This window comes from Haemorhous mexicanus, chromosome 2 (assembly GCF_027477595.1).
Source record: "Haemorhous mexicanus isolate bHaeMex1 chromosome 2, bHaeMex1.pri, whole genome shotgun sequence".
Lineage (NCBI taxonomy): Eukaryota > Metazoa > Chordata > Aves > Passeriformes > Fringillidae > Haemorhous > Haemorhous mexicanus.
The window spans coordinates 82679644-82705125 of record NC_082342.1 but is presented as its reverse complement, the minus strand read 5'-3'; the positions used below and the strand labels follow the sequence as shown (position 1 = coordinate 82705125).

The 25482-nt window shown below is 43.8% G+C and overlaps 1 protein-coding gene across 5 annotated transcripts in view; it reads right to left on the bottom strand.

Annotated features, from left to right (window-relative positions):
* The window catches only part of FARP1 (FERM, ARH/RhoGEF and pleckstrin domain protein 1), a 200858-nt gene that overhangs the window by 12700 nt on the left and 162676 nt on the right, over window positions 1–25482 (bottom strand). For 3 of the 5 annotated variants that reach the window (XM_059839267.1, XM_059839269.1, XM_059839271.1), the window contains exons 14-19: window positions 18903–19093; window positions 17320–17409; window positions 15026–15159; window positions 5931–6012; window positions 3034–3271; window positions 1061–1191 (exon numbers count right to left, since the gene is read on the bottom strand). In XM_059839267.1, coding sequence (XP_059695250.1) covers window positions 1061–1191; window positions 3034–3271; window positions 5931–6012; window positions 15026–15159; window positions 17320–17409; window positions 18903–19093 — 866 coding nt within the window. The remainder of the gene's footprint in view (window positions 1–1060; window positions 1192–3033; window positions 3272–5930; window positions 6013–15025; window positions 15160–17319; window positions 17410–18902; window positions 19094–25482) is intronic. The other 2 variants (XM_059839268.1, XM_059839270.1) reach the window with 1 other exon arrangement.

Genomic DNA, 25482 nt, shown 5'->3' with positions numbered 1-25482 from the left:
GGGCCATGATTTTCAAAGCAAGGCATGGTGAAAGGGCTGAAGTTCTTCCAGCACAAATGCCTTACTCGCCTTTAATCTGTCAAGCTCTAGCATCAAGGGCTGGGAAAAGAAAATAAGGCCAGCATGAAGAAATGTGCAACTGCTCAAGCTCTGAATGCTGTGATAAATGCTACATTTTTACTGCCTCTGTTGTAAAAGATGTTTGGAATTGCCTAAAACTGTCCAGATCTATACAAAAGACAGAACTTCAAAAGTCAATAAAAGGTAATAAAGAGGATTGCCTTTTCTGCTTTAAAGGTGCTGTTTTCTATGGTGTGCTGGTTTTGGCTGGGGTAGAATTAATTTCTTCACCATAGCCTGTATGGGGCTGTATCCTGGATTTGTGCTGGGCACAAGTAGCTGAAGACAGGGCTGATAATAAAGAGATGTTTTTGTTATTGCTGAACGGGACTCACACAGGGCCAAAGCCTTTTCTGCTTTTCCTACTGCCAGCACTGGTGAGGGAGTTGGAGGAGCATGTGAACTTGGGAGGAGCCACTGCCAGGACAGGTGACTCAAACTGACCAAAGGGATATTCCAGACCACGTGACATCATGCTCAGTATATAAAGTGGGGGCAAGAAGGAGGAAGGGGGAACATATGAGGTGATGGTGTTTGTCTTCTCAAGTCCCCATTACACCTGCCCTGCTCCCCTGGGATGGCTGAACACCTGCCTGCCCTTGGCAAGCAGTGAATTAATTCCTTGTTCTGCTTTGCTCATGTGCATGGCTTCTGCTTTCCCTATTAAACTGTCTTTATCTCAGCCCATGAGTTCTCTTGATTGCTTTTACCCTTCTGATTCTCTCCCTGGTCCTGCTGTTGGGGCAGTGAGCAAGCAGCTGTGTGGGTCTTGGCTGCTGGCTGGGGCTAAATCATGACATTTGGCATGATTGTGTTTATATCTGAGAGTTTTTGGTGACAGAAAAAGGTTCAGATGATGAAAATTTCACAGGTGCCCCTAATAAAACATACCTAATGATTTGAAATGGTATCAAATCTCAATCACAACTCTGTTACTTACCCTTCCCGGGATCACCAGATTGTCCATGCCTATCAAGTCTTTCTTCAGTTCATGCAGCTTCTGGAAGTTCTCCATCTTTATCATATTGCCATGGAGCTGAGCCACCATTTCAGAAATCTCAGCCAAAGCAGCTAGATGGACAAATCCATAAAGTGCTTATTAAAAATTTACAAGAACGTTCAAAAAGAAATATGGCTTTTGTCAGCAGTACCCATCTCATGAACCTTCTTGTGCTACTCCTCTACAGCATAAAGCTACTCAGGCAGACTAAAACCCACACAAACTCTGGACATCATCTTATGCAGTGGATGGGGTGGAGTATTGTGATGAAGAGACAGTCTATTCCCAAAAATTTGCCCTGTTTTAGCCACAGTAACTGTGGCTAATAAGAAGAGTATCGTCAATCCAGAGCACCAATGAATAGATTCTCATAAAGGACTTAAATTCCTACAACTCTGATCAATCTAGGGATGTTCTTTATGCTTCAAAAAAAAAAAAAAAAAAAAAAAAGCATTTTCCCCCTGCCTGCAGCACACCGGGCCAGGTCTGTATTTGAAAAGAGCAGGAAATGGCAGTGTCACTTATTGCATCCTGTGTGGGAGCACCAACCTTGACACACCTGGCTGGGTGGGCAGGCTCTGAATGGCCAAAGACATTGGCTGACAGTGCCAGAAGAGCAGCTACAGCCATTTGTGTTAAAAACACACAGTCCCATGAACAGCAACAGTGGCTCCATCTTCTTTCATCATTGCTCACTACACAGTTCACCCACCTGCTAGTGGGAGACCTATGCTCTCTTCTGGGATTAAATTCACTTTTTTTTTTTGCTTCCTTTAGACTCTGACCTTTAAAAAGAATCTGCAAACACCTTAGTAAGAAACTGATCCCAAGGTGATGGGGTCTCTAAGTCACACTGTCCTCACGTTGTCTAATTTTCACCTGTGAAACCTATGCTCACATCCATTTCAAAACTGAAGCAGAAATCAGCCTGCTACACTCTCCGGGGAGAGGAGAAGGGACACATCATCCTCACGCCCTAGCCTTGGCTGAAAGGCATGCAGGCACTACTCACTGCCTTCTTTGAGATCATTCAGGGAGCAGAGACATTTGGGCCAGCACCTGTGTCACACAGCACCCCAGTGTCACAGGTCTCTGTGGCATTTCCTACTGCCACAGGTCAGGTTAGCTCTGCATTCTGTGCACTGCCTGCTGGGCTGAGCACTGCTCCCCGCCCAAGTTCTTCCACGGATCTGCACCAATGCACCAAAGATAATGGAGTTATCCTTAAACACACACAGCTTACAACAGGTGTGAGGGGTGGGTGCAAGGGGGAAGGAGAACAAACCAGCAGAAAGAAACGGCAGGCAGCGAGTTCGGGCTACAGGAGGGCAATTTCTTCATGTTCAAAAAAAAAAAAAAAAAACAAACCAACCCCAAATCCAAAACCAGCCCATGCTGGCTGCTTTGAGCTCCTGAAACTAATCACGGAAATGATAACAGAGCAAACTGTATTCTTGGAAAAGAGGATAAATAACACTGAAAGACATAATAACAGCATCCCTACTGGGTCAGACCAAGGGTTCACCTGGGCTAGTATTTTGTGTTATTAGAGGATCTCTAGGGAAAGCTAGGAACAACACAAGCACATATGGTATGTTCCCTGTGCTCTCTCCATCCTTCCAACTGTTTTCAGTTCAAGAGACTTCCTGAACCTGCTGTCATTTCTGTGTGTTTAATAACCCCCAGCAGAATTCTCTTTCAAGTACCTGCCCAGACTGTGGCATAAGGTGTATAGAAAAGCATCCTCCTGTTAATCCTACTGTTCATGGTGTTCTGAGTGGTGGATTTTGCAACTCAATCCTCTTTTTATGTAGGCTTTAAAAAAGATTTTTTTTTTCCTCCAGCCATACACTTCTAATGGATTTGGATCTCATTCCCCAGCTCTGGGAACTGACGTCTTTCCTCTTTCTTACCTCTCGAATCCCTGAAGTCCATGTGGCTTGGAGGGTAGTGCTTGCAAAGCCTCTCCATTATCTGCTTGTAGTGCATAAGCCTGTGCAAAGGTCTGAGGAGGAAGGTATTGAGAGGCAAGTAGCAGACTTTCTGTAGTTCAAAATCTCTGCAGAAGGTCTCCAGCTTGCGGGAGTTCTTGATCCCATTCTCCAGCTCCATTAAAATCTCATTGTGCTTTCGCAGGTGAATTGTCAGTTGCTTTTATGCATGAAAGAAAAGAGGAGGCTCTTAACAATCACTGAGAGACATGACTCAGCCCATACCTAATCCAATAACACATCCAACTAGCACAGCAGTGGGGATTTTGCAAACAAAATCTCTGTACAACACAATGGTTCTGATACTCACTTGCCAGGGAGAAAAGGCATTACTCATTTGAAGTAGACACCCCCACCCCCTCTGCATTCACAGGAAAACTAAAGTACATAATTCAACAAAACTCTCTAATCAGTGAGAAATCCAAAGGCAAGGAGATGACAGGAACACAGATCATGCAAGTAGGTGCAATGCAGACAGCCAAAAAATGTGAAAGGGATTTTCTAAAAGGATGAAGGGATTTAGATGCCCCAGTTTCCCTTTGGTGGTTTTGGGGAACAGAGATGCAGGCAAATGGACTTCTGGCTTCTGCTCTCCTCTTATTAATGAGAAGCTGCATCTCTTGTGAAGCTCAACAAACACAAAACCAGAGGCATTGTCTGATAGAAATGGGTATGTTACAAGCTCTTCAGCCTTAGACTACATCCTCTCCTTAGTGCAGTCTCTAAAGAATCCCACTGGCAGCAGGGGAGCTGCACACCAGCAATGAATGGGGTTTGCATTAAATATGTAATTCCATTTAGGTCTCAGTATCACAGGTACTCACAACTCCCCCTTAAAACAGTTCAGCAGTATTTTTTTTTAACAATTTACACAGGGTATTAATTGTGTTTTGAAAAAGGTAAACTGGTTCTTCAGGATGTACAGAGCTTCTGTGAGCAGGCAACTGAAGTCTTCCAGTAAATGGTAGAATATTAAGCAGCAGCAAAAAGAAACTGAAAGCATACATTGAACGGACTTGAGAAGAAATTCTGTCTTAATCTGAGGTTTATGCTTTTTGACACATTTCCAGTCAACTCTCTCTCTCCTGTGATCTGTGACATGTTTACCAGAAACATACCTTCCCTAGAGCCAAACTGCTTCCTCCACACACTGCATATTCATTTTACAAGTCTGTAACTCAGGAAAAGACACAGCAGATCCTCTGGGCTACCACAGAGACTACCCATTAATTCCTTTTCTTAACTTCTTTCCTATGTTAATTAAACACGGAGTGTCAGTTTGCAGATCTTTTAACAGATCTCATGATAAATAAGTACAGTTTTTACTAACTTTATTTCTGTTTCTTGTGCAGTTCTTTTAAGTTAAACTAGCTTTTGTCTCTTTACTTTACTTTAGTGGTGGTGGATCTCAAAGCAAATGGGTAAAACCCTTTAATGGCATAAGGAAAATGGGAAAGGTGAAAGCACGCTGCCCGGTCTAAGTTGCAGTGAGGACTGTACACTGCCCTTAAACTAGTGACCCAGAAGGACCTGCAGACAGCAAAGGAGACACAATTTAATGTTGCAAGATACCAAGAACAGAGACAAAGTCTGTCCAAAGCTCTCTGGTATTCTAAAAACTGTTTGTGAAGAGCTGCATCCTTCTTGAGAGCAGAGATGGAGGCAGAAAAGTCCCCTCTACATTTCTTCCAAGGCATATGAATTACATCTTGAGGGGAAAAAGCAGTTCCTGGCTAAGTACACTGCAGAGAGAGTGAGGCTGCCTTATTGGTGACGAGGCTGGCTGTGTTGGGGATGGGAAATGGAGCTTTCTGTGCTCCCTTTTTCTGATCTGCCATATAATCGCTCGTGCGTCACTTCGCTTCCGCGCGTCCCTCTCTGCCCTTTGGAAAGACGAACTGAGTCCCAGCCAACATCTCGGGAGAGCTGTAATGAATAAAGTGCCCTTTCCTCCAGCCAAGGACTCAAGGCTGCTCCATTTACTAACTGCAGAATGCCCAAGTGGCCATCCCCAAGGAAAGATTTATCGGACAGTTTCAACATCACTCGCAGAGCTGTGTGCTGACGGTGAAATGTCGTGTTCTGCCCACAGCGACCTGGAGGTGTGGGTACAATACAGTAAGGTGAGCTTACAGCCACACTGTACTAATCTGGAGAGCTTTCACAGGCTCCTGAGCCTGCATCCCATGCTGTCTTCTCAGTAACACAGAGCATTGAGAATACTGCCCTGGCCAGACTAAGAACACTTGCAAAGTCCGCTGAACATTACACCTAGATTTATGGTTCATACGTGTATTTTTACTTCTAGTTTTAAAGGCATCAGAGGCAATTATTCTCATGATTCAAAAACCTTTCACCTAACTTGGCACTCTAGTGCACAAAGAGAACTCTACCAAGTCAAATACTATCCAGCTTATGGTCACTAATCCTGCAATATCTTAACATGAATATTTGCATGAAAAAATAGGCACACTCAGCATTTGAACAGTCTCTTCAGCCACACACATTCCAATGCCTTGCCTTCTTATTTGAAGGGAAAAAGAACTGGAAATGAAATATTCCCGAACTTTTGTGTTTGCTGCTTGCTTCTGTTCTTAGGAGAGTGGAGGAAAGGGGCTCGACAATTTAAAATCAGCTTGCAATTCTGAAATCCCAGGGAAATCCACCAAATGCTTGCTACGTCATCAAAGGAAACTTTCATAGCACGAGCCTTGATTACAATTGGCAAAAACCAGGACAAGAGGCAACATCATAAGAAAATGAAAAGCATGCTGAAGTTAATCCGTGTCAAAGCTTTGCAGTTATAGGATCATTCCTACCTTCATACTCTGAATGTTCTTCAGCATAACATCTCCGATTCTTTGGTAATCTCCTTTAATGTGAGCATTAGAGCGGCCTTCCCTGTCAGCAACAGAAATGCCACACACTTCAGTCATGCAATAAAACTGCATAATCACTTAGAAGCACTGAAACTCAATAGCTCATTGCTTTTCAAATCCTGACCCCCATGCTCCTTCGCTCAGAAGCTTGTGAGGAATCTTCCTGACAGACCTGTAATTCCCAGGTACAGCACACCCTCCACCCAGCCTGCCTTTCACTCCTAACAACAGAGAGGGCAGGCACTTAACAGAAGGATTAGACTTCTAAAGAAAATTGCTAGCATTTTTTAACACACCAGAGAAGGCTGGAAATGGTTTGGGGAAAAAGAAGGCATCTGAGTCCCTTGAGAATATGTGACCTTAGAGCAGAAGGTTAATTCTGCTCAGATACAATGGCTGAACCCCAGAACAGGACCTGGGGGGTGTTCTTCCTCTGAAGAGTTTTCTGCTTGTGCAAGGGACAGTGGGGCCAAAAAAAAAAAAAAAAAAAAAAAAAAAAATCCATCCAGCATCTGGCTTTGACTCATACGTGTTACATGCTGGCAGGAATTTCCATTCACTTATGGTATTACAAATGCAAAGTGCTGCCTCCCACCCAGCCAGCTGCACTTTGGTGACTGCAGCACTTGGGAGCAACACTGCTCCTGATAAAAAAGATATTCCTGAATCTAAATCCATGTGTGAGACAGGCAAGGATACCACGCTCTGAGTGAAACCAAAAGTGTGCTTTTTGAAAACACAGGAGGAAAAATCATGACTATAAGAACCTGTTACAGACCTGTTCCAACAAAGCTATGCTTTCAAAAGAACATCACTAGGACTGTGTGGGGACAAGCACTGTCCCCCTCCCCTTTCCAATTTTACCTTTAAGCAAAGAGACTCCATTGATAAAGAAAGGATTACTCCATGTTCATTTGAACATCACCCAGTTTCATAGGCTGTCTTTAATAATTTCCTATTGCGTGTTTTCTTAGTGTGTTAACACTCACATGCCTATTTAGGCAAGGAAAACCTTTACTCAACAAGATTTTCGATGGTTTTTTCCTGAACCCAAAGGTTACACCGGGGTATGAAGTTGGGTTGTGTCAGTGGTAACTTTACTTACCATCACTGTTTTGCAAAAACATTATGTCATATAAACACTGCCATAGTCAAATAATGCCTGAGCAATGTCTAAACTGAAAGTACAATTTCTGTCTTCAGGAAGCCTCTGTCTGTCAAATCATCTCCACTCCATGCTGTTCCTTAATCCTCCCTATCCCCATGACATGCCCATCCAGCAGCTCTCCCCACTGAGATTTCCTGCCAGGTTGTAAATAAAACCTTCCAGCCACTAAAGCTCTGCTCCAAGTGGTGCATATCCAAGTGCCCCTGACTGAAAACCACAACCATTTGGAGCCCCAGGCAGAAGCCCCACCCTGGCAGGAAGCAAGGGAAAGCCACCCTGCGCCCATGAGGCCAGCATGCAGCATCCCCTCCCAAATGGTTCATGCTGGCCTCTACACACAAGCTCAGAAGTGTCAAAGCCAGATGAAATTGTGCTGCTGCCAGCAGTGGCATGGTATTCAGCAATTATCTCTACAAGAATTCTTGCTTTATGTGTTATTCTCTCATTCTCTGGCACTACCTGGATCCATTTCCACGTGTCTACATTTGATTTAATCTAATGGACTTTGGCAGTTTTGTACCTTTTTGAGTATGAAATATATGCTTATCTACTTAATGCCAAGATAAATATTAAGCACATCATTACAAACTGCTTTTTCTAAATAGACACTGCTCTTCTGATCTGAAGGCTACAATACAGACTGGCTAGAACACACAGAGCAAATGTCTTATCTACTAGCTGGCTACTTGGAGGCTGAGCCCAAGCCTACCAAAGTCACAGCGAGTGCTTCCAACACCTAATAATTAATGGGGCTGTTCATGGAACAGTCAGGTCCTTATTTCCTAAAAGCTGACCTGCTGGACCCTCTTCAGTCATGCAATAAAACTGCATAATCACTTATAAGCACTGAAACTCAATAGCTCCTTTCTTTTCAAATCCTGACCCCTCTTCAGCACCACCAGCACTGAGTGCTTGCACAGCATCTCACCACATCAGTCACACACATCAGGAATGGTCCCCCTTTCATCAGCATCAGCCACAGACTTTCAGGGCTTTCAAAACTTACTCTGCATCTTGGCAGAGTGACAGAGACAGAGAGAAGGGGGTCCCCAGAAGCAGCAGCCTCACTCCAGCTGTTGGCTGAGCAGTGAAGAGCTGAATGCCACCAGAGCCCTCAGCCCAGGCCGACAGAGACGACCCGTGCTGCACACAGATGCATCCTGCTGGAAGAAATAAACCCAGGCTTTTCTTAGGAGAAAATACAGAAGTGTGATGGCTGCATACTGCTCGTTGTTCCAGCCACTCTTCTTGCTTTAGTTACTTATTCCCAGGCAAGTGAATTTCCCTTGCACAGAGATGATTTTCCCACTGGAGATGGTGCACAGGCATGTAGGCTGTGATGTGGACAGAGAGGCAGGGAAAGCTGAAACTGGGCATGAGGGAACACGAGAGCTTCCCATCTGCCTCCTAAAACCCAACCTCCACTCTGCCCCAGCTCCATGCTGGGACCCCAGAGCAAAGCCTAAACTACACTGCCATCTTCCTCAGCTCCTCAACATGCAAATCCCAAGAAAACAAGAAACACCAAGAAAAGAGGATCCAAATACACAGAATATAAAAGTAAAACCCAAACACACAACATATCAGATGATTTCTTACTGCTGCAACAGCCCAAAGCACAGGAGCACAAAAGAGAGTTCTCCCTGTGGTGTATGTTTTGAATAACAACACTCAGCTTGCTGAGAGGGAAGAAGCTGATCATTTGTTGTGCATCAATGGCTAAATTGTTCTTCTTACTCCTTGTTTTCACGGGTCACTGTTTGAACATGGTATCTATCTGCCAGTGACAAGGGAAAAAACTCAGGGCCCAGGGTCTCACAGCTTTTCATCAGGAGCTGATTGATGATGCCCATCTCCACAGAAGATGTAGGAGCAGCTTTCCCCATGCATAATGTGCCCTTACTCCACTGACATTGTGGGGAGGTCTAAAGCCACTGAAAATCATGATAAAAAGTGAGGATGTTATTGGTCATTAAAAGATCATTTCCCATTTTTATCCAAGTAGTCCCTTCCTTTTTACAGCAATGCAAGTGTACAATAGCAAGATAAGAGAAGACTGGCTTACACTTGGCAAGAAATTAGGACATTACCATATATATATATTACTCCAAACAGCCACCAGCTTGACTTACAGGGATTACACAAGCAGCCCTGTCAGATTTTCTAGTTACATGATGTTTTTAGTGTATATAATTGAAAAAATAATAGAAAGGAGTCTCAAGTCAGCCCATACCCTCAAACAGAAGGAACAGAAATTCAATGGGGATGGTGGAAAGGCAAAAAAGAAGAGAAAGATATCTCAATAAAGATTTTTTGGAGGCAAACACAGAAGCCTTTGATTGCAGCCCTTGAATTGCAGCCAAAATAATAATAAATCAATTGTAACAAATTATATTTACAATGTGTGACCTTGTGTTACATGCTCAGGAACTCCCTCCTGAATACCATAGCTGGTTCTTTGAACACCTAGACACTTTGAAGTTTTTTATGACTTTACTATTAACTAAAGCTCTAATACTAAAAAAACCCTTAAACATTCCCCATTACAACTGCCTTTTAAGTAAGAGGCATGTTTTGTAATTGGAAAAGAAGAGCCAAAAAAAGCAAACACCCCTTTCCTTGCTCACACCCTGCTTCTTACTGCCCTGTCTGTCCCAGCCAGCACTGCAGCTGGACTTTCAGCAGTGAGTGGTGCATGACACGCTGCTCAGAGCCTAAGAAATGCAGTGATGAAGCCATCAGAGCTCCCCAGAGTCATACCAAGCCTTTGGAGGGTGTGCAACCCCTGTTGTGGGAGAAACCCAACCTACAGCAAACATGCATCAGTAATGCTTTTAAACAGTAAGGGGTCCGAGCAAGTAACAGCACTGCATGAAAATGGGCTGCAAATGCAGCAGCATTCCAGTGGAACTGTGGATTCCACTGTGGAACAGCCTCAGAGCTGACCCTGGGCATATCCTGCCAGGAGAGCCACAGACTGATGCAACATGGCTCTGACTAACAGATCCTGGATGTGCTACTTCTCTCCCACCATTTCCAATTAATTTGGGCGTAGCACAGCTCCGATCCCCAGAGGTACCCAGAAGTGACTTCAGCAATGGAAACTATCCTCTCAAAATCGAGCCCAGTGTGCTGGCACCGAGCCCCTCTCAATGTCTTGGTCTCAGGAATCTGCAGTGCATACCTCGGAGGTTTGTACTGCTGCACACACCTCACTTCTGTACACAGGACAAAGACACTTGTGCAAGTGCCCTCCTCGTGCCTCCTCAGCAGGCAAGCAGAGCCAGCTGAGCAGCCAGCACGCTGCTTTTGAGGAGGCAGATAAGGACTGCTGCCTTGTTTATATAAACTGTCTATCAGGCTGCTCCTCCTGAGCACAAGTATTTCTTCTCAAACAAAAAATGGTTAATAAATCAACGTTTGGCTCATCTTCCTGCACCTCCCTGAGTGCTTTTTTATTAGAGGTTTTCAATTTTGCTTCCACAAACCCTGATTGTGCCTTCTCCTTTCATATGCTAAGATTAAGAACCCTTTTTCTTGCAAATTACAGCCATACATTCCCATCTGGTAACACTGAGCAGCAGCTTTCCTCAGAAAGATCTGCAAGTCAAACTAGCAGCTTCCCTGGGAGAAGAGCCTGCACTCCTGGGAAGTACATAACACTTTTCTTTCCTAGCACATGGATAAGGCCCAAAACACAGATTTGTACTACCTGATGAGGGCATCCTTGGGCAGAAACAGCTATCCTGGCTTGGCCCAGCATTGCTCTCTATGCTGCTCAGTGGTCAGAAAAGGGGGATACTTATGGTTCTCCACTTTCTGTCATCATTTAAAGAAATCAGTGTGGAAACTTGTAATACATTTAACAGGGTGTGGAAAGATGAGCTCAATCCTTTTGGATGGAAAATGGTGCTTGTGGCCCAAATGAAAAGCTTATTAAAGAGCTGAGGTAAAAGAAGGAGTAGAACCCAGTTCTTCTTGACTTCTCAGATTCAGCCACCCAGAAGCTGATGAAGTATGCCACACTCTGCGTGCACTGCCCACACTCCTTGCCATAAAATCTCCCTGCTCTTGGGAAACAGGAGCCAGCCTAAAGTCACTGACATATGCCTCCCATATTTTCTCCCAGCAAAAAGGCTTGGGAACTCCTGGCCTTGCATCCAAAGCCTTGCTGAGGAGTCCTGGCAGCCAGGACCAGCATCCAATGCCCAAGTGCCAGATGCAGCTCCTCTGGCACTTGCTCACTGAACAGCACCCCTGACATGTGCTGCTCCCTCTCCCACTTGAGGCAGCTTCCTGCTCTTCTCCTCTTCTCTTCCCTCCCTGTGGGAGAGGGCAAAGCACCATGCCTGCCTGCCTGCCTGCACCAAAGGTCATCCTTCCTCTCCTCAAACCACACAGCCTCAGTGGGGTATTTCACTTGCTCCCAGAACATGGGCAGCCTCCAGAGCTCAGCGGATTTGTGGCAACGGAGGAGATTCATGGAATGCTTTACTGGCCTTGCAACCACACAGGCAGGGCTGAAAACATGGCCCAGAGCATGGTATCACTCATCTTAGGATGCTGCGCAATAAAACCACCGGGAATCTCATGGCCAGAAAGAAACTCTAGCTGAGAAAAATGCACTCATTGCCTATATTCTGCAGCTGACTATTGGTGTCAGTATCAATCTATGTCATACTGAAAACTGTCACTAGGCTCTGGACACTGAGACGTGCTGCTCTTAGGAAATGCAGCACTGAAGAGAAAAATGGGCGAACTGTGTAAAGAAACAGATCAGACCTGCCAGAATCTATAGCCAGGTCAAAAGGATCCTGGCCCTTAAGATGTTCTGTAGCAAACAGCCTGCCCCTGATTGAAGATGCAAACACTTCAGAAGCCTTCAAGCAAGCCAGAAATGCTTTTAATAATGTACACAACTTGAGCTTCCTCCAGCCAAATACTAGAAGTCTATAGATGCTTTAACAAATGAAAGGCATGGAGACATCTAACAATTGTTATGTACAATCCCCCTGAGCCTTGTTCTCACCCCAGCTCTTCTGCAGCAGCAGCAGCAGCTTCAATATGGTGCAAGGCCTAAGAGAGCAGGGAATGACCTCCTGTTAGATCTTCCAACATGCAGCATGAAGTTTGAAACAAACCTTAGAGGACTGCACTTACGCCTGTGTAGAGTGAGCAGGCTGAATTGCACTTTAAGTTAATAAAACCCAGCATCCTCCTCACTAGGGGAACACAGAGGACTGGCTGCAGGAGGCTCTCTGTCTCACAAGCTCCCACAGCACATGTTGGTAGCTAGGGGTTTCCAGCAGCTTGATGAAGTCCACAACTCTTTCATTCAAAGGCCCTTCTTTTGTACCTTCTGACAAATGCAGAGCAAGCTCATGTCTCAGGACCTTCCTCCCCCCCTCCACCTGCCTGGAAATTTAAGAGCTGAACTGGAAGAGTGAGATTTAAATGAGCTGGCTTGAATCCTGCCCACACCTGCCTGCAGCTGTGCCCAGCCAGGCCCATGATTTATTTGCTGGGCAGCTGGGAGAGACCTGCCCTGAGGTGGTGAACACAGCCACAGCCCTGTCCCTTAAAAACTCCTGGGGCCAAAGAGAGAGGCACCAATCTGGCACTGAGCTAAGTGACCTTGACCAAGCTGCTGAAGGAACTCCCTACCACACTGCCACCAGCTTCTTGTGGATGCTGAGGGGCTGTTTAATTTTGTCACTCACTCTTTAATTAAACACTAATCTCTACAGGATAGAGTTTATTGCTTGTGGCTTATCTCAGCATCTGTGCCATTATATAGAAACATCAACACCTCCACAATAATACCTGGTAGCAAGGCTGCCTCCCTTCCCAAGGCATGTATTCACATCTTCCAGAACTTTACCAACCATCACTGTCTACAGCAGGGGTATCCAGGCTGCTGGCTGCAAACTGAATGCAGGAACGTGTCTGCTCTTCTGTCAAGTGGTTCAGAGCAGCCAACAGAGGAGTCCCAGAGGCCTTACACTAACTGTGGAAGGACATGCAATAGCTGAGCTGACAAAATCAGAACGAGGTGCCCAGCTGGGACAAAGTTACCTCAGCAGAATATTTCTGAATAAATTTGGATTGCAAAGTAACTTTGTAGCAGATCATCACTTTAAATCACTGGGTAAGTGCAGTTAAAATATGATATTAGAGGCTTTAAAATGAGGTTTACCACCCTGACAAACTTTATGGGGAAGCTGAAAAACAGAAGGTTTACTCAGCTTGAAAAGGAGAAAGAAAGTAAAACCAAGGAAAGTCTAGAAGCCTAAATACTTTTTCTTTCTTTTAACATAACTCCTCCTTCTTTCCACCTACCACAATGTCACCTTCCCACAGCAGGCTGGTAGTGCAGCATCATCCAATTTTTGCAAAACATCTCACCTGAACAGGAGGTTTGCATCCACCTCTAATGCCACCAGAAGGATATAGGGAATATCTCTATTTCCACATGTGCTCAGGAGTCAGCACCCAGCCAGATCAGACTGGTCTGATAGAGAGCAGAACTTGGTCCTTACTAACTGCATAAATTTCCCTTTTCTCACCACACACCTTAACCTCAGCTAGCTGGGGATTAACTCCAGCTACTGTTAATCTTACACCAAGGTTGAAGAAACAACCAGTATTTTATAACATCTGAAAGAGCCTTCTTGGAGTACCTGTAATAAATGCTGCTTAGGGCAGTGCAATGAACACCAGTAGCAGCCCAATGGAAAAAAGAGTGATACAGGTAGGGTAGCTGTGCAGAATGTGTCTTAGGAGTAACTATATTAGTTATATATAAATACATAAAAAAAAAAAAAAAAATTATACTAGGATCCTGGGTGAGGGTGTCAGCTCTAAGAGGCAGTAGCACATTGCCCTCCTCCCAGAAAACACCTGCTAATTCTGCAACTCTGCAGGGTGGGTTTGGACAGCACTAGTCTGTGCTGTGCCCTCATTAAATGATCTCAGTACATCACAGGAGTTAAACTCACATGCTCTGTGTGAGACTGTGTTTTGCTTTTGTTTTGATTCATTAGTTAAAGAGGCACCCGTCTTAATTAAACTGATTAACACCCATTAGGTCTGCCTGCTCTGCTTTCACGTGATTTTCATTGTCACTTTTCTAACTGAGAAGGAAAAGCTCAGCTACTAGAACCAAAGATAAGTTACAAAAAATGCCTACACAGGGCAAGACAATCTAGTCCAGACAGGTCTAATCAGAGCGAGTAGAAGGCTCCTGCTTATGCTGCTGCCTCTGCTAAGATTTCAGTGGTCAAATGAATTAAGAGCCTTGCCAGGAAGAATTATTCACTTCATAGCTATTTTGTAAAAAATGCCATGTTTTACTGTCAGTATTATGTTAAGAATAGATAATTTTCAAGCCCAGTGTCCTCTTCCAACACTCTTTCAGTTTGTAGAGAGCACTGTAGGCCCTGTGAGTGTCACAGCTGTGAAGCTGCAGAATGAGAAGCTGCCCTGTGAAATCCTCCCAGCCTTTACCTATTTTGACAGAAACAGAACCTGGTCCTTTGCCTCTCCCTCTTTATTACTGATAAGCCTTGCTTGCGGCATGTTCTTCAAAGGAGCTGCCATGTAGAAACACTGACAATTGGCAAGGGAAAGCTTCATCCAGAATTATGATCTCATTTGCATATGTCTGTAACTGAGATATCTGAACAACAGAGTTTGTCAAGTATACATGAACAAAGCAGGATTCAATAAACCCTGTCTGTTAATAACCAACATCTGTGACTTTCACAAATTAAGCCCTACAGTAGATCACAAGGAGTTAGCAAAAAGGGAGTGCAGAAATGCTAAACTGCATGAAAGAATACAGATAAATAACAATTGACAGTCTTACCACAGAGCAAGTCTCTGCTCAATTTCCTTGAGAAAACCAGTGTGAAATTTGTGCAAAGGTTCGAAGTTGGAGAAAATGAGATTTTTCAGTGTTTCAGGCATGCAATCCTCTTTACTCACTGCACTCTGAAACCACTATAAAGGAAAAAAGAAGCAAAATTATCAGTGAGTGGAATTCAGAAGGTATGATCATTTTCTGACTTTATGTACCTAACCCAAATACTCCTAACAGCTAAGCCTGCAAGGATCTTATTTATCTGGCACTAGGAACACAACCCAAACTATCCCTGACATTCCTGTGTACTGAACTGGTGCTCTTATCAGAGATCAGACCCTGCACAGCTGAAAAACGAACTCCCTTCCCTTTTGCCATCACTGATCAAAACCTGAGAATTCTTTTCAAATCCAAACTGGTTAGTCAACACAAACTGAATTTGCAAATGCTGCAGGTGCAAGAGAAAGAGCATTACAATACTTGTAAACAATTCAGTAAAAGCAAAGAAATATACTCTGCATTTTCTTTTTGCCGAGTTCCGCCTGAAATGCCTTCGGCAGGAGTTGGCTCAGCGAGCACCCACGCCCCTGCTGCTGTGTGCACACAGAGGACACCCCTTTGCAAAGTGAGCAAGTGCAAGACACTGCTATCACAAAACTGGAGTGGCAGTGACGGGCACTGTAAAGACTGAAACAGGCTCCTGCTCAGTCTTGCTCCATATTCTCTTTATTTCACCCTAACAGGCTATGGGTGACACAAAACCACAGCACTGGGCAGCTTGCCAAGGTAGTAATGCCTATTGTCTCCAACAGGGTAACACTGCTCACTCCTTACTGCCCCCAGGGGTTCCAGCTATCTGTGGTTGGCTTCCAGCAGTGCCTAGAAGGCTGCTGGGACCATAGAAGACTGTTAGAGCAGTCTTGCTTGACACTGCATCAGCTGGAGCTGAGCCAGAGCTGGGATAAAAGGAGATCCCTCCCAGGCTTCCCTCTCCCCTGCTTTATCTTAGCACCAAGCAGAACTAAAGTTGAAGCCCATCTACCAAGTCTCAAAATTCATGCACAGCAGTTGTTCCTTTTCCAACTATGTTGGCTACTTGTTCACTTTCAGTGTCCTCCTGGGCCAGTCATTTCTGGAGCACAAGCTGATACAACTGTATGCTAATCATCAGGCTCATCCCTCTTGGTGATCCAGCAAATTCAAATTTGCCTCCCACAAGAAAGAGAGGATGGGGTGGAAAATGGGCTTTAGCTCTGAAGAGCTACAACTTTTTGTTTCTGCTGCCCCTGGGTGAAATACTAGATGAAAACAGCATATCTGCTGTTGAGACTACAGCAATGACTGTCCCAGAGAACCTGGCCTCTTCTCTCAGCAGGCTGGCTTCCCAAAAAGCAAGGGGAAGTAGCAGTGGGGCCACAGCTACCCTGCTGCCTGTAAAAACCATGCCCTAGTGGCTCTGTCTAAGCTGGGGTCGGATTAGCTGCATCTGTCACATGGGATCCTGGGACAGAGAAGCAGTTGAGGAGAAAGTGTGTCCCTGGTTCCCAGCTGGTCCCAAGACTCTCCCCTGAAGCATGTCCTCCTTGCCACAACACTCAACACAGGAGTAGGCAATGCACCTGTCTGGGTGATTTAAGAGCTGAGAGGTCTGGAGCTGCCCAAAATGCCATGAAGGGGTTTGGATCCAGTGCCATTCACAAAAAAATGGTTATTTCAGACCAGTTCTTGCACACATTATCCTTGGAAGTGAAACAAGACTGTTACTGTGTGTGCAAAGATGGCAGCTATTTGCCTTGGTGATTTTAACAATCACATTCTGATCAGATGCTGTAGATGAATGACTCATTTAACACACAGTTTCACTTCCTGAAAAATCAGAATCATTCAAATAGGCACTCTGCAATATTTCATGTTAAATGGAGGGCGTTTAATACAGTAGAAAACATTCATATGTGCCCCTAAGGAGCTACTTCAGTTTTAAGAGAAGTCATTGAAAACCCACAGGCATTTTTAGTAATTACAACCACAAAGCATGAGAGCAAGAAAATATAACTGAAGTGTGTCCCAAGTTCCTCAACCTGATCCAGTTTCTTAGTGCATGTTACCAACCACAGAGCAAACCTCTACTCTCTGATTCTCGTGTTACTTCCTCCCTGGAGGAGAACTGCCCTGCACAGAAAAAGAGTAACCACAGTGCAGAATGTAAAAGCAGCGGGGATGTTAAACGGAGCAGATGAAATCCCAGCCCTGCCCAGAGCTTCCCAAATTGTGTTCTGTGCGTGAGGCTCAAGCAAACATACCGATGTGATGACTTCGAGGTCCTTCAGGTATGTTCGCTCCGTGGTCGCCACCTCTTTAGCAATGAAGTAAGCTTTCTCAGTTGGGAACCTCTGTGAATTGCAAGCACATTAGGTTTTCCCCTGCTTTTATGGAGGAAAAAACTGCAGATAATAAATCACAAAGAGAGTTACAAACCAGTGACCCTTGCTTGTGGCTATGCTGTGACTCATCCTTGAATGTTCCTAAGCCCTGAAGCCCTAAAAGCAACCCTTCCTTGCAAACACAAGAGAACAAGAACTTTCTGTGGGTTTTTGAGAGACTTCTTTTTCTGCCAAGACGATTTCTACTGCTTTGGGGTGCTGATGTTCCTTTCAGTTTATTTCTGGAGCAGGACTTCATGTTATGAAGTTAATGAAGAAATCCTTTGCAGGCTAAATGACTGTTTAAATCAAGTGTCAAATCTGACAAAACGACAAAAATTAGTGTCTGATTATTTAAAGTTTCATCATCAGGACGGTAATCCATAGGAAAAATACTTCTGAAAAAATTGAAAACTGTAAGATTTTCTTGGCTGGATAACCTAACAGTGGGATGAGAGGAAGGATTTTAGATTAGGCTACAGATTTAAAATTTCTTAACTCTGAAGAGCCAAAGGAACCCAGGTGATCTTCCTCTGTGTTGCTCAGGAAGCAAAAATTAAGAAAAAAAATCCATAGATATTTTTCCTTTGTTTCCTCCCTGAAGACAAATGATGCAGTGGAAACACTGTGAATGCCCTGCACAGGGAGTCTGTGTGGGCATTTCCCAGTCAGAATGCACCCCCAGGAACCACCATCAGCTGGTGTACACAGTCACTGGCTGCTCCACCTTGGACTGGCACACGGAGTCCTGGCTCTATTAACCGATTCTCGGATTTTGTTCTTCTCAAATTTCTTTCACACATCTTGCTAACTATGCACGGTGGGAAAAGAGATCTTCCTTACACAAACTCCCACTTCCCAGCAAAGCCATCAGAGTTTCCTTCTCCCTCCTGAGATGCTTCAAGATGAGGAGAAAAAACTGAAACTGGCCACAGAAGGACAAAAGGAAGCCCCTCTCACCCAGCAGCAGAGGAGGGATGAGCCAGCAGGCACCCAGAACACCCTGGCTCAGACAAACACTTTATCTTCAGAAAGCAATTTTGGATGTGATGCTTCCTTATGGTTTTGCTGCAATGATGGGTTTGAGCCAAACACTCCCAGCTGATTGCTGCAGGCTGTGGCTCAAAGAGAGCATTTTCTACTCCCACAACCAGATGCTCCCAGTGGTGCTCCCAGCAGAGACAGACTGGAGAGCCTGGGTTGGATATTCCCAGAAAAGGCTCAACAGTGTTCCTTTTCTTTCCGTCTCCTGGAAGTTCTCTCTCCAGTGAGACAATGGAGCTGACTGTTTAGTTACAACAAACTACCAAACTCCACTCCTTAAAAGCAAGCTCAGATTGACAGGACACCCCATCCAAACAAGCTCCTGAGGTTGCTTGGAACCTCAGGAGCAACAGGAACGACCCAGATTTATCACAACACATCAGAGAGAAGAGAGACAAGGCCAACTTCATTCACCTCACCTTTCTTTTGACCTCTTCCTCATCATCAGCCCTGATGCATGACGGGTCATTCAGCAAAGGGCTGACCAAGGGAGATGACTGCTTGGCATCAGGGCTCAAGTTTGGAGATAAAGTCATATTTGCCACTGATGGTCCTCCTTGGGAATTGATGGAAAGCTCTGAAAGGTGAGGGCTGCCAGTCAGAGAACCTGCTAAGAAAAATGATAAAAGAGAAATCAGTTAGGACAAGCTTTCTAAAGAAAGTACCACAAGGAGTCATAACCTTAAATTGCAGCATGTGAAATCATGCTACAAGACACAGCCATCAGGGTCCTCAAACTAGCCCAAATGGCCTTGAAGCCAGAGAAACTGCATCCACTTGCATTCACCACGGGACTGGCTAAGTGTCTTTTAGCTGATAAAACTGGCTGAAATTACTGTCTCTGTAGGGAAGGAATCAAGGCACAGATGACTGGGCTGCAGCTCTTTACCGTGGGAGGGGTGAGGTACTAGAACAGCTCAGGGAAGCTGTTGGCTGTCCCAGCCCTGGCAGTGCTCAAGGCCAGCCTGGATGGAGCTCTAAATAACCTGTTCTAGTCAAAGGTGCTCCTGCCCATGGCAGGGGGGTTGGAGCTAGGAGATCTTTAGGGTCCCTTCCAACCCAGGCCATTCTATGATTCTAAACATCGACTTAGTATAAAACATTTCACCATTGTAATCCACTCTATAGAAAGAGAATAAATACAACAATACAGTAATTGTTCCAGGAGTGCCATTCTTTCCAGCAAGGTAGAAGTTCAAACACTCAAATCAGTACTTCATAGGGAACTACAGGACAAGTTAGTACAAATTTATCTAGTTGAGGTCTAGAGAAAAAGGATGACTTTCTAAAGAAGTGTTGCTGCTACGATCAGTCAGATCTAACATGAAGGGAGAAAACTACTAGTTCCCCAACGTCTACACACAACACGAGTATGTATATTATACCTTGTAGGTCTTTCCATGCTCCTCTGATTGTTTGGGATGGAAATGCTAGCATTACATTTACATAAGAAAAGCAATACTTTTAATGCACAAAGCATGACAATTTCAGATTTTCACAGATATAAAGTCCCATTTCATTTTGGATTAAAAATATTAAAGAATTAGACAATTAGTTACACTTCCATGGATTCATATACACTAGATTAAACTACTGAAATTAGCATTTTGTCTTCTGGAAGGCAGCCAGATTAATGACTGCACAGAAAGAATGTTTGCCAAAAATGCCCAGTCTTCTCCCAGTTATCCCCTCCTCCATACATCTGACAATCTAAACCTGTTTTAGAAGAAGAATCTGTCATGTGGAAGAACATTTACAGTCTGTGCCATTTTGGCATTGTACATTAAAATCCAACCAAAAAAAAAAAAAAGTGACAAGCTCTTGACTACCACAGCCAACAGGCTGTCTAAGATGAGATGTAAAACACATACATCGCCGTATATAATTAGGGTCAAATACAATTTACTATCATGTGATTATGTCCTCCCTAAATAATGATAGGTAAACGTTCCTGTTGCTAAAAAAACACAGCTGAGATACTCCATTAAATATAATAAAAAATAAATATAATTAGGCCAGTAGTAAAACCTATTTATTTTCTGGAAGAACTCAAGCTTTATTGCTAGAACATCAATGTTTTCCAGTTCCAAACCAGTTCACGTTTATAAATCATTCCTTTGAAAAGAGAAGGAAAAAACAGCACAGTTATCAGTTTACGTAATCATGACAGTTATGTAGCCTATTAAAAATAAAAGTTGAAGCAGTATTTGTCTGAAATAAAGGTCTGTATTATTACAGCTAGCAAGAAAGGATTTACCAACAGTTTCACACTAAATCAATGTTCAGTGAAATTTGAGAAAATGCCACAGCTTGTTACACAAATGTCAATTTTATTGACACTAGCACACAACTGTATACAGTATTTTCCAAAGAAATGGAATTCATCATTGAGAAATAGTGAAACAGATTAATAGCAAGGTTGTAAGGTTAAAAGTACTTAACTACATTACAAAAGACATAAGAAAAGTGATATCACCTCAAACGTGGAAACAAAGAAATTCTGGCACTATGCCTGTCATACGACAGCGAATAAATGATTTGCACCTCTGTGAGAAGTTCACAGCATTGTAGTCTAGGAGTTAAATAGCACCTATCTGTGATAGATAGACATAGATATATTCACATATCTATCTACCTATCTATAATCCTAAAACTAAGCTCTGATGTACTGTAACTTTTATCAGTACAACTCAAGTATTTCAAACTACAAAATATCAAAAGGACAACGAATTAGAAAGACACCCTGTCTTATAGTTGGAAGACATTAACCTGGGAAAAGTATTATAGAAAGTATCACAAAAAATGTGCCTGGTGGCTCACAGCACTGTGTATACACCCAACTGATAAAAGACTTTGCACGTCAATGCATCACTGACATTCTCAAAGTTATTTTGCAGCAAGCTGAAATGCTGCATCCTCCCTTTTGGTACCAATGTGGGCATGAGCAGTGACCAAACCCAAGCAGCACCACCACCTACAAGCAAGAGCTCAGTCAGACCCCACCTGCCAATACACTGAACAAATGAAAATTGAAACTAATTATAAGAAAGTGGCTGCATTATGAGAGGCCCTCAAAATGTCCTTACATTAGTTCATTCTGGGGCCGAATTACAACCAACACAGCCACAGATATCAACACAATGGATGTTGCTCTGGGAAATGTGGGAAACAAGCTCATTTTGGTGGGAAAAAGTCAGTAAGCCATGAAGAAATGAAAATGGAGGTTCTTCCCTCCCCCATCACCAATCAGTTAGGACACGTGTCATGCTGGTGGGCCACGGCAGTGCTGCAAAGCCACTTTCTCTTTTTCACAGAGGTGAGGAATAAATAACCTGAATTAACAAAGTGTTTCATCTGATCTCCTGTCACAGAAGAGTATATTCATACAGGCTCTACTTATCAACTACATACTGCAGAATATAAACAGAAGCAGAAGGGAGAAGACCAATACTATTTACAAGGTACTGAAATCCCTCACAATTCACCCTAAAGTATTCATGGATTGACAAGCAATTATTAGCATATCATTTGCCAGATAGCAAATGCTACTGCACACTGGAGGCCTAAATGGTTTGCAGCTGGTTACATGGAATTGTCTATGCTCATACTTCAAGTGATTTTTATTTAGATTTAGAATTGGGCCATCTTTCAAATTTAATGGAGTCAGCTGTATACACACAAACCAAGAGAAAGCACAAAGGAATGTTTATCTGAGGATTATTTAAGTGTACACTAAAATGACATCATTGGAGGAGTGGGTAGAAATTATCATGCATGTGCTTCAATTATTTTCTAAGTATGGGTTTAAGAAGAGAAACCAACACTGGCTGATGACAGTGGCAAATAATGAGAATGCACTTTACCATGGCATGCCAGATTTTACCATCAATGCCAAAATTCCTGGAGTGATTCTTAGTTCCACTGACACCAGAGAAAAGTTCTGCAGTAGGGAAGGTAACAAAAGAAGCAAAACTTGATTGAAATCTATTGAAGATAGATTGAAATCTAAGTTGGGGGGGAAAAAATCTATGAAATGGCAATGGCATTGTACATGGCCACAGGACATGAAAGTATGGTTTATCTTCCTAGCTTTACACGTGTCTCCAATCGCTCCCAACCAACACACGTATTCCATGTGCTACACAGAAGGAAGCCAGCAGCTAGAATCAAACACTTAATAGCTACACCTTTATCAAAATACACATCAGTTGTTTGCTGCAGTTTGGGGGCAGGAAGGCACAGAGTGCTGGCAAGGTGGGGGTGCCCTGCCAGAGGGACAGGCCAGGCTCTGCCCTCGGCCACCAGAGGCAATCCATCCCACTCACTGCACCTTGGATACTCTTGGCTCCTGTCACACACAGCTGTGAACCCACAGGGGCTGAGGGTGGTGCCCATGGAGTGTTGGGCTGAGAGACACTGCTCTAAACATGGCCCATATCAAAGGAAAAACAGTTAAAATCAGTACTTTCCACATGATGAGGCAAGTCTCTCCCAGAGGTCAATTCACACCACAGGTGGCCTTAACTGCCTGCTGCCTCTTTGTTAACTACACAGGCAGCATGAGATGACTTGAAACCCCTGGTTAGAAACTAACCTAACACAGGGGAGCTCCCCTCTTTGTGAGGGAGACAAATGGGACTCAGTGTATCCTGAAGATACTCCTCCTCCATTCCTTTTCTTCTGAAACTGCAGAATAACAAACTCAGGCCACTTAGTGCTCTGCACCTACTTCAAAAGGAACAGTTCCCATTCATACACAGTGTTTTTTTAACAGAGAGGAAGAGTACAGTAGTGTTAAGATGCCCATGGGAATGCTCCCTTTCTGTGGAGTACCAAGAAGTGATAATGACTCAATTATGAAGAGTGAGAGAAAACATTATAAAGGTGACTGAAATTCTGCTGGAAAACTTCATGTACTGCTTAAGATCTCATCAAATCAACTCTTGAGAGTTTTACCGTTCTCAAGGTTGTTATTATTATTATTAGAAATTAAAAACATATCAAGAATCAGAAAAGCACCTTTCTCAATATGTGGAATGTTGCAGGGCTTATTCTCTCCTACTCCTGCTCCATGGTCTGCTCTGCAGTCAGGGAAGGCTTGTGACATCCACACCCCACTTACTCAACTTTAATGTCTGATCAGTGTTTTCTAAACTCCGGTCTGGCAGATGAAACCCAAGTTGTTTCCCCTTTCTCCTTGTCATTACCGAGCACATCACTTAAGAAGGCTCTTTAATAAAAAAGTATCTGACAATCTGACAGAGCTGCCACTGCTGTGGCCACACAGTCTAGCTTAATTTTCCATTTTCACAGTGGTTGCATAGCTCTAATGAGCATCTAAATGTTTTGGTCAGAGAAGATATGTGGCATGGGGGAGAGATAGCACCAGATGAGGCAGCAGAAGTTTTCATATGCATTTCACCAGTCACTAAAGTACCTCAGATTGAAGAAGAGTTCAATAATGGTGTCCATCCCTTCTCTCCCCAGCTGTGAACCAGGCACAGTCATGCTGCTGAAGAGTTATGGGATAGAGATTCTGCTCTGTTCTCCCTCAATGTAAGAAAAAAAATCCCACTGACTTCCACAAAAGCTTGAGGGGAACCAGTTCATCAAGCTGCACTTCTCTTCCCCATGACAACAATCAAGCTGAAGCAGTGGATACAGTTCGTTAGTTCGAAAAGTAGTTACACAACAGCTGTAAATTAACTTACAAACATCCCTGAATGCAGTACCAAGGATTTTGAGGAGGAACAGGAATTAAAAACAAACATGTGGAGAAATCCAATGTCACACAACCACTAACTCTGCCTGGCTTGAAGAGGAGCTTGAGAGGAAGAAAGGTTCACTTTGATGTCACAGCTGCAAAATGCATGCCCACAGCAGTGAGCAGAATTTGGGAAAATGGTGCACCTTCTCAACGAACCAGTTTCCTCCTATTTAGGACAAAGCATCAGCCAGCAGTTGGACAGAACAATTAAACCAGTGACAGTTTTACAGCAAAATACCAGTTAGAATGAGTAAAAGCCTTCAGATACAGGTGAAACTAAAAATAATAATAAAAAAATTAATTCCATGCATACACAGTTAAATGGCTTGACATGCTTATAGTCTCACCAAGCTTGGTGTTGGTTTAGTAGCCAGCAACCTCTCCAGCTGGTAAAGGTCCATGCTTTATTGGTGTACTGCAGTATTAGACAGCGGTGAGTGTGAAATCAGACAGTAACTGCTGTTGGCCTACATCAGGGTCTGCTCACATCTCAAGAACAAAAGAGCGAGCATTGCAGTCTGGGGAGAATGCAGGGTCACTGGGCATCAGCCCTTTGTCTAGCCTTGATCTCTCCAGACAGAAATAGAGCGACCTCCAGGAGGTTTTCCTGCCGTACCCGGGGTTAGGGTTAGTTTGCCTTTGTTTGCCTTTAAACCAACACGACACAGTGCCACAGCAGAATTGGAAACCTTCAGCCCCCATGTAAGCTAATGCCACAGATACTGTCCATTCCACCAAGACACCTCCCCAGGACTGCAGTGATCCTGCTTACGAGCCCACAGCCCGGACTGCTGCGTGCAGCCTTCATTAGGAAATGAAGGGCAATCTGATGGTGCTCAGGGAAGCCCAAATGCCCTGGAAAAGAGACCTCGCTCCCCTCGCTTCCCTCTTCTCTTTTGCTCCTCAGCATGGTGTGGATTCTCAGCCCGAGAGTCACAACCTGGCGAGGGTTTTCATTAATTCTGAGGCGAGGAGTGCTCCGTGAGGCAGGATCACTGTAACAGGAGGAATTAGGTACTCCAAATACAAAATAGGCATTTCTGCAGTAAAAGGACATTGAGACAGTGCTCCAAACAATGCAAGGAACAGAAGATATACCATGCTTTGAGGATAGACAGAACATCGAAAAGGCTTTTTCTCCCAGAGAGGTACATGCTGACAAAACAGTGCATACAATGAAACAAAAAATGTTTCTCTTTAAAAGGTATTAAACAAATGACAAAAATGAGAAT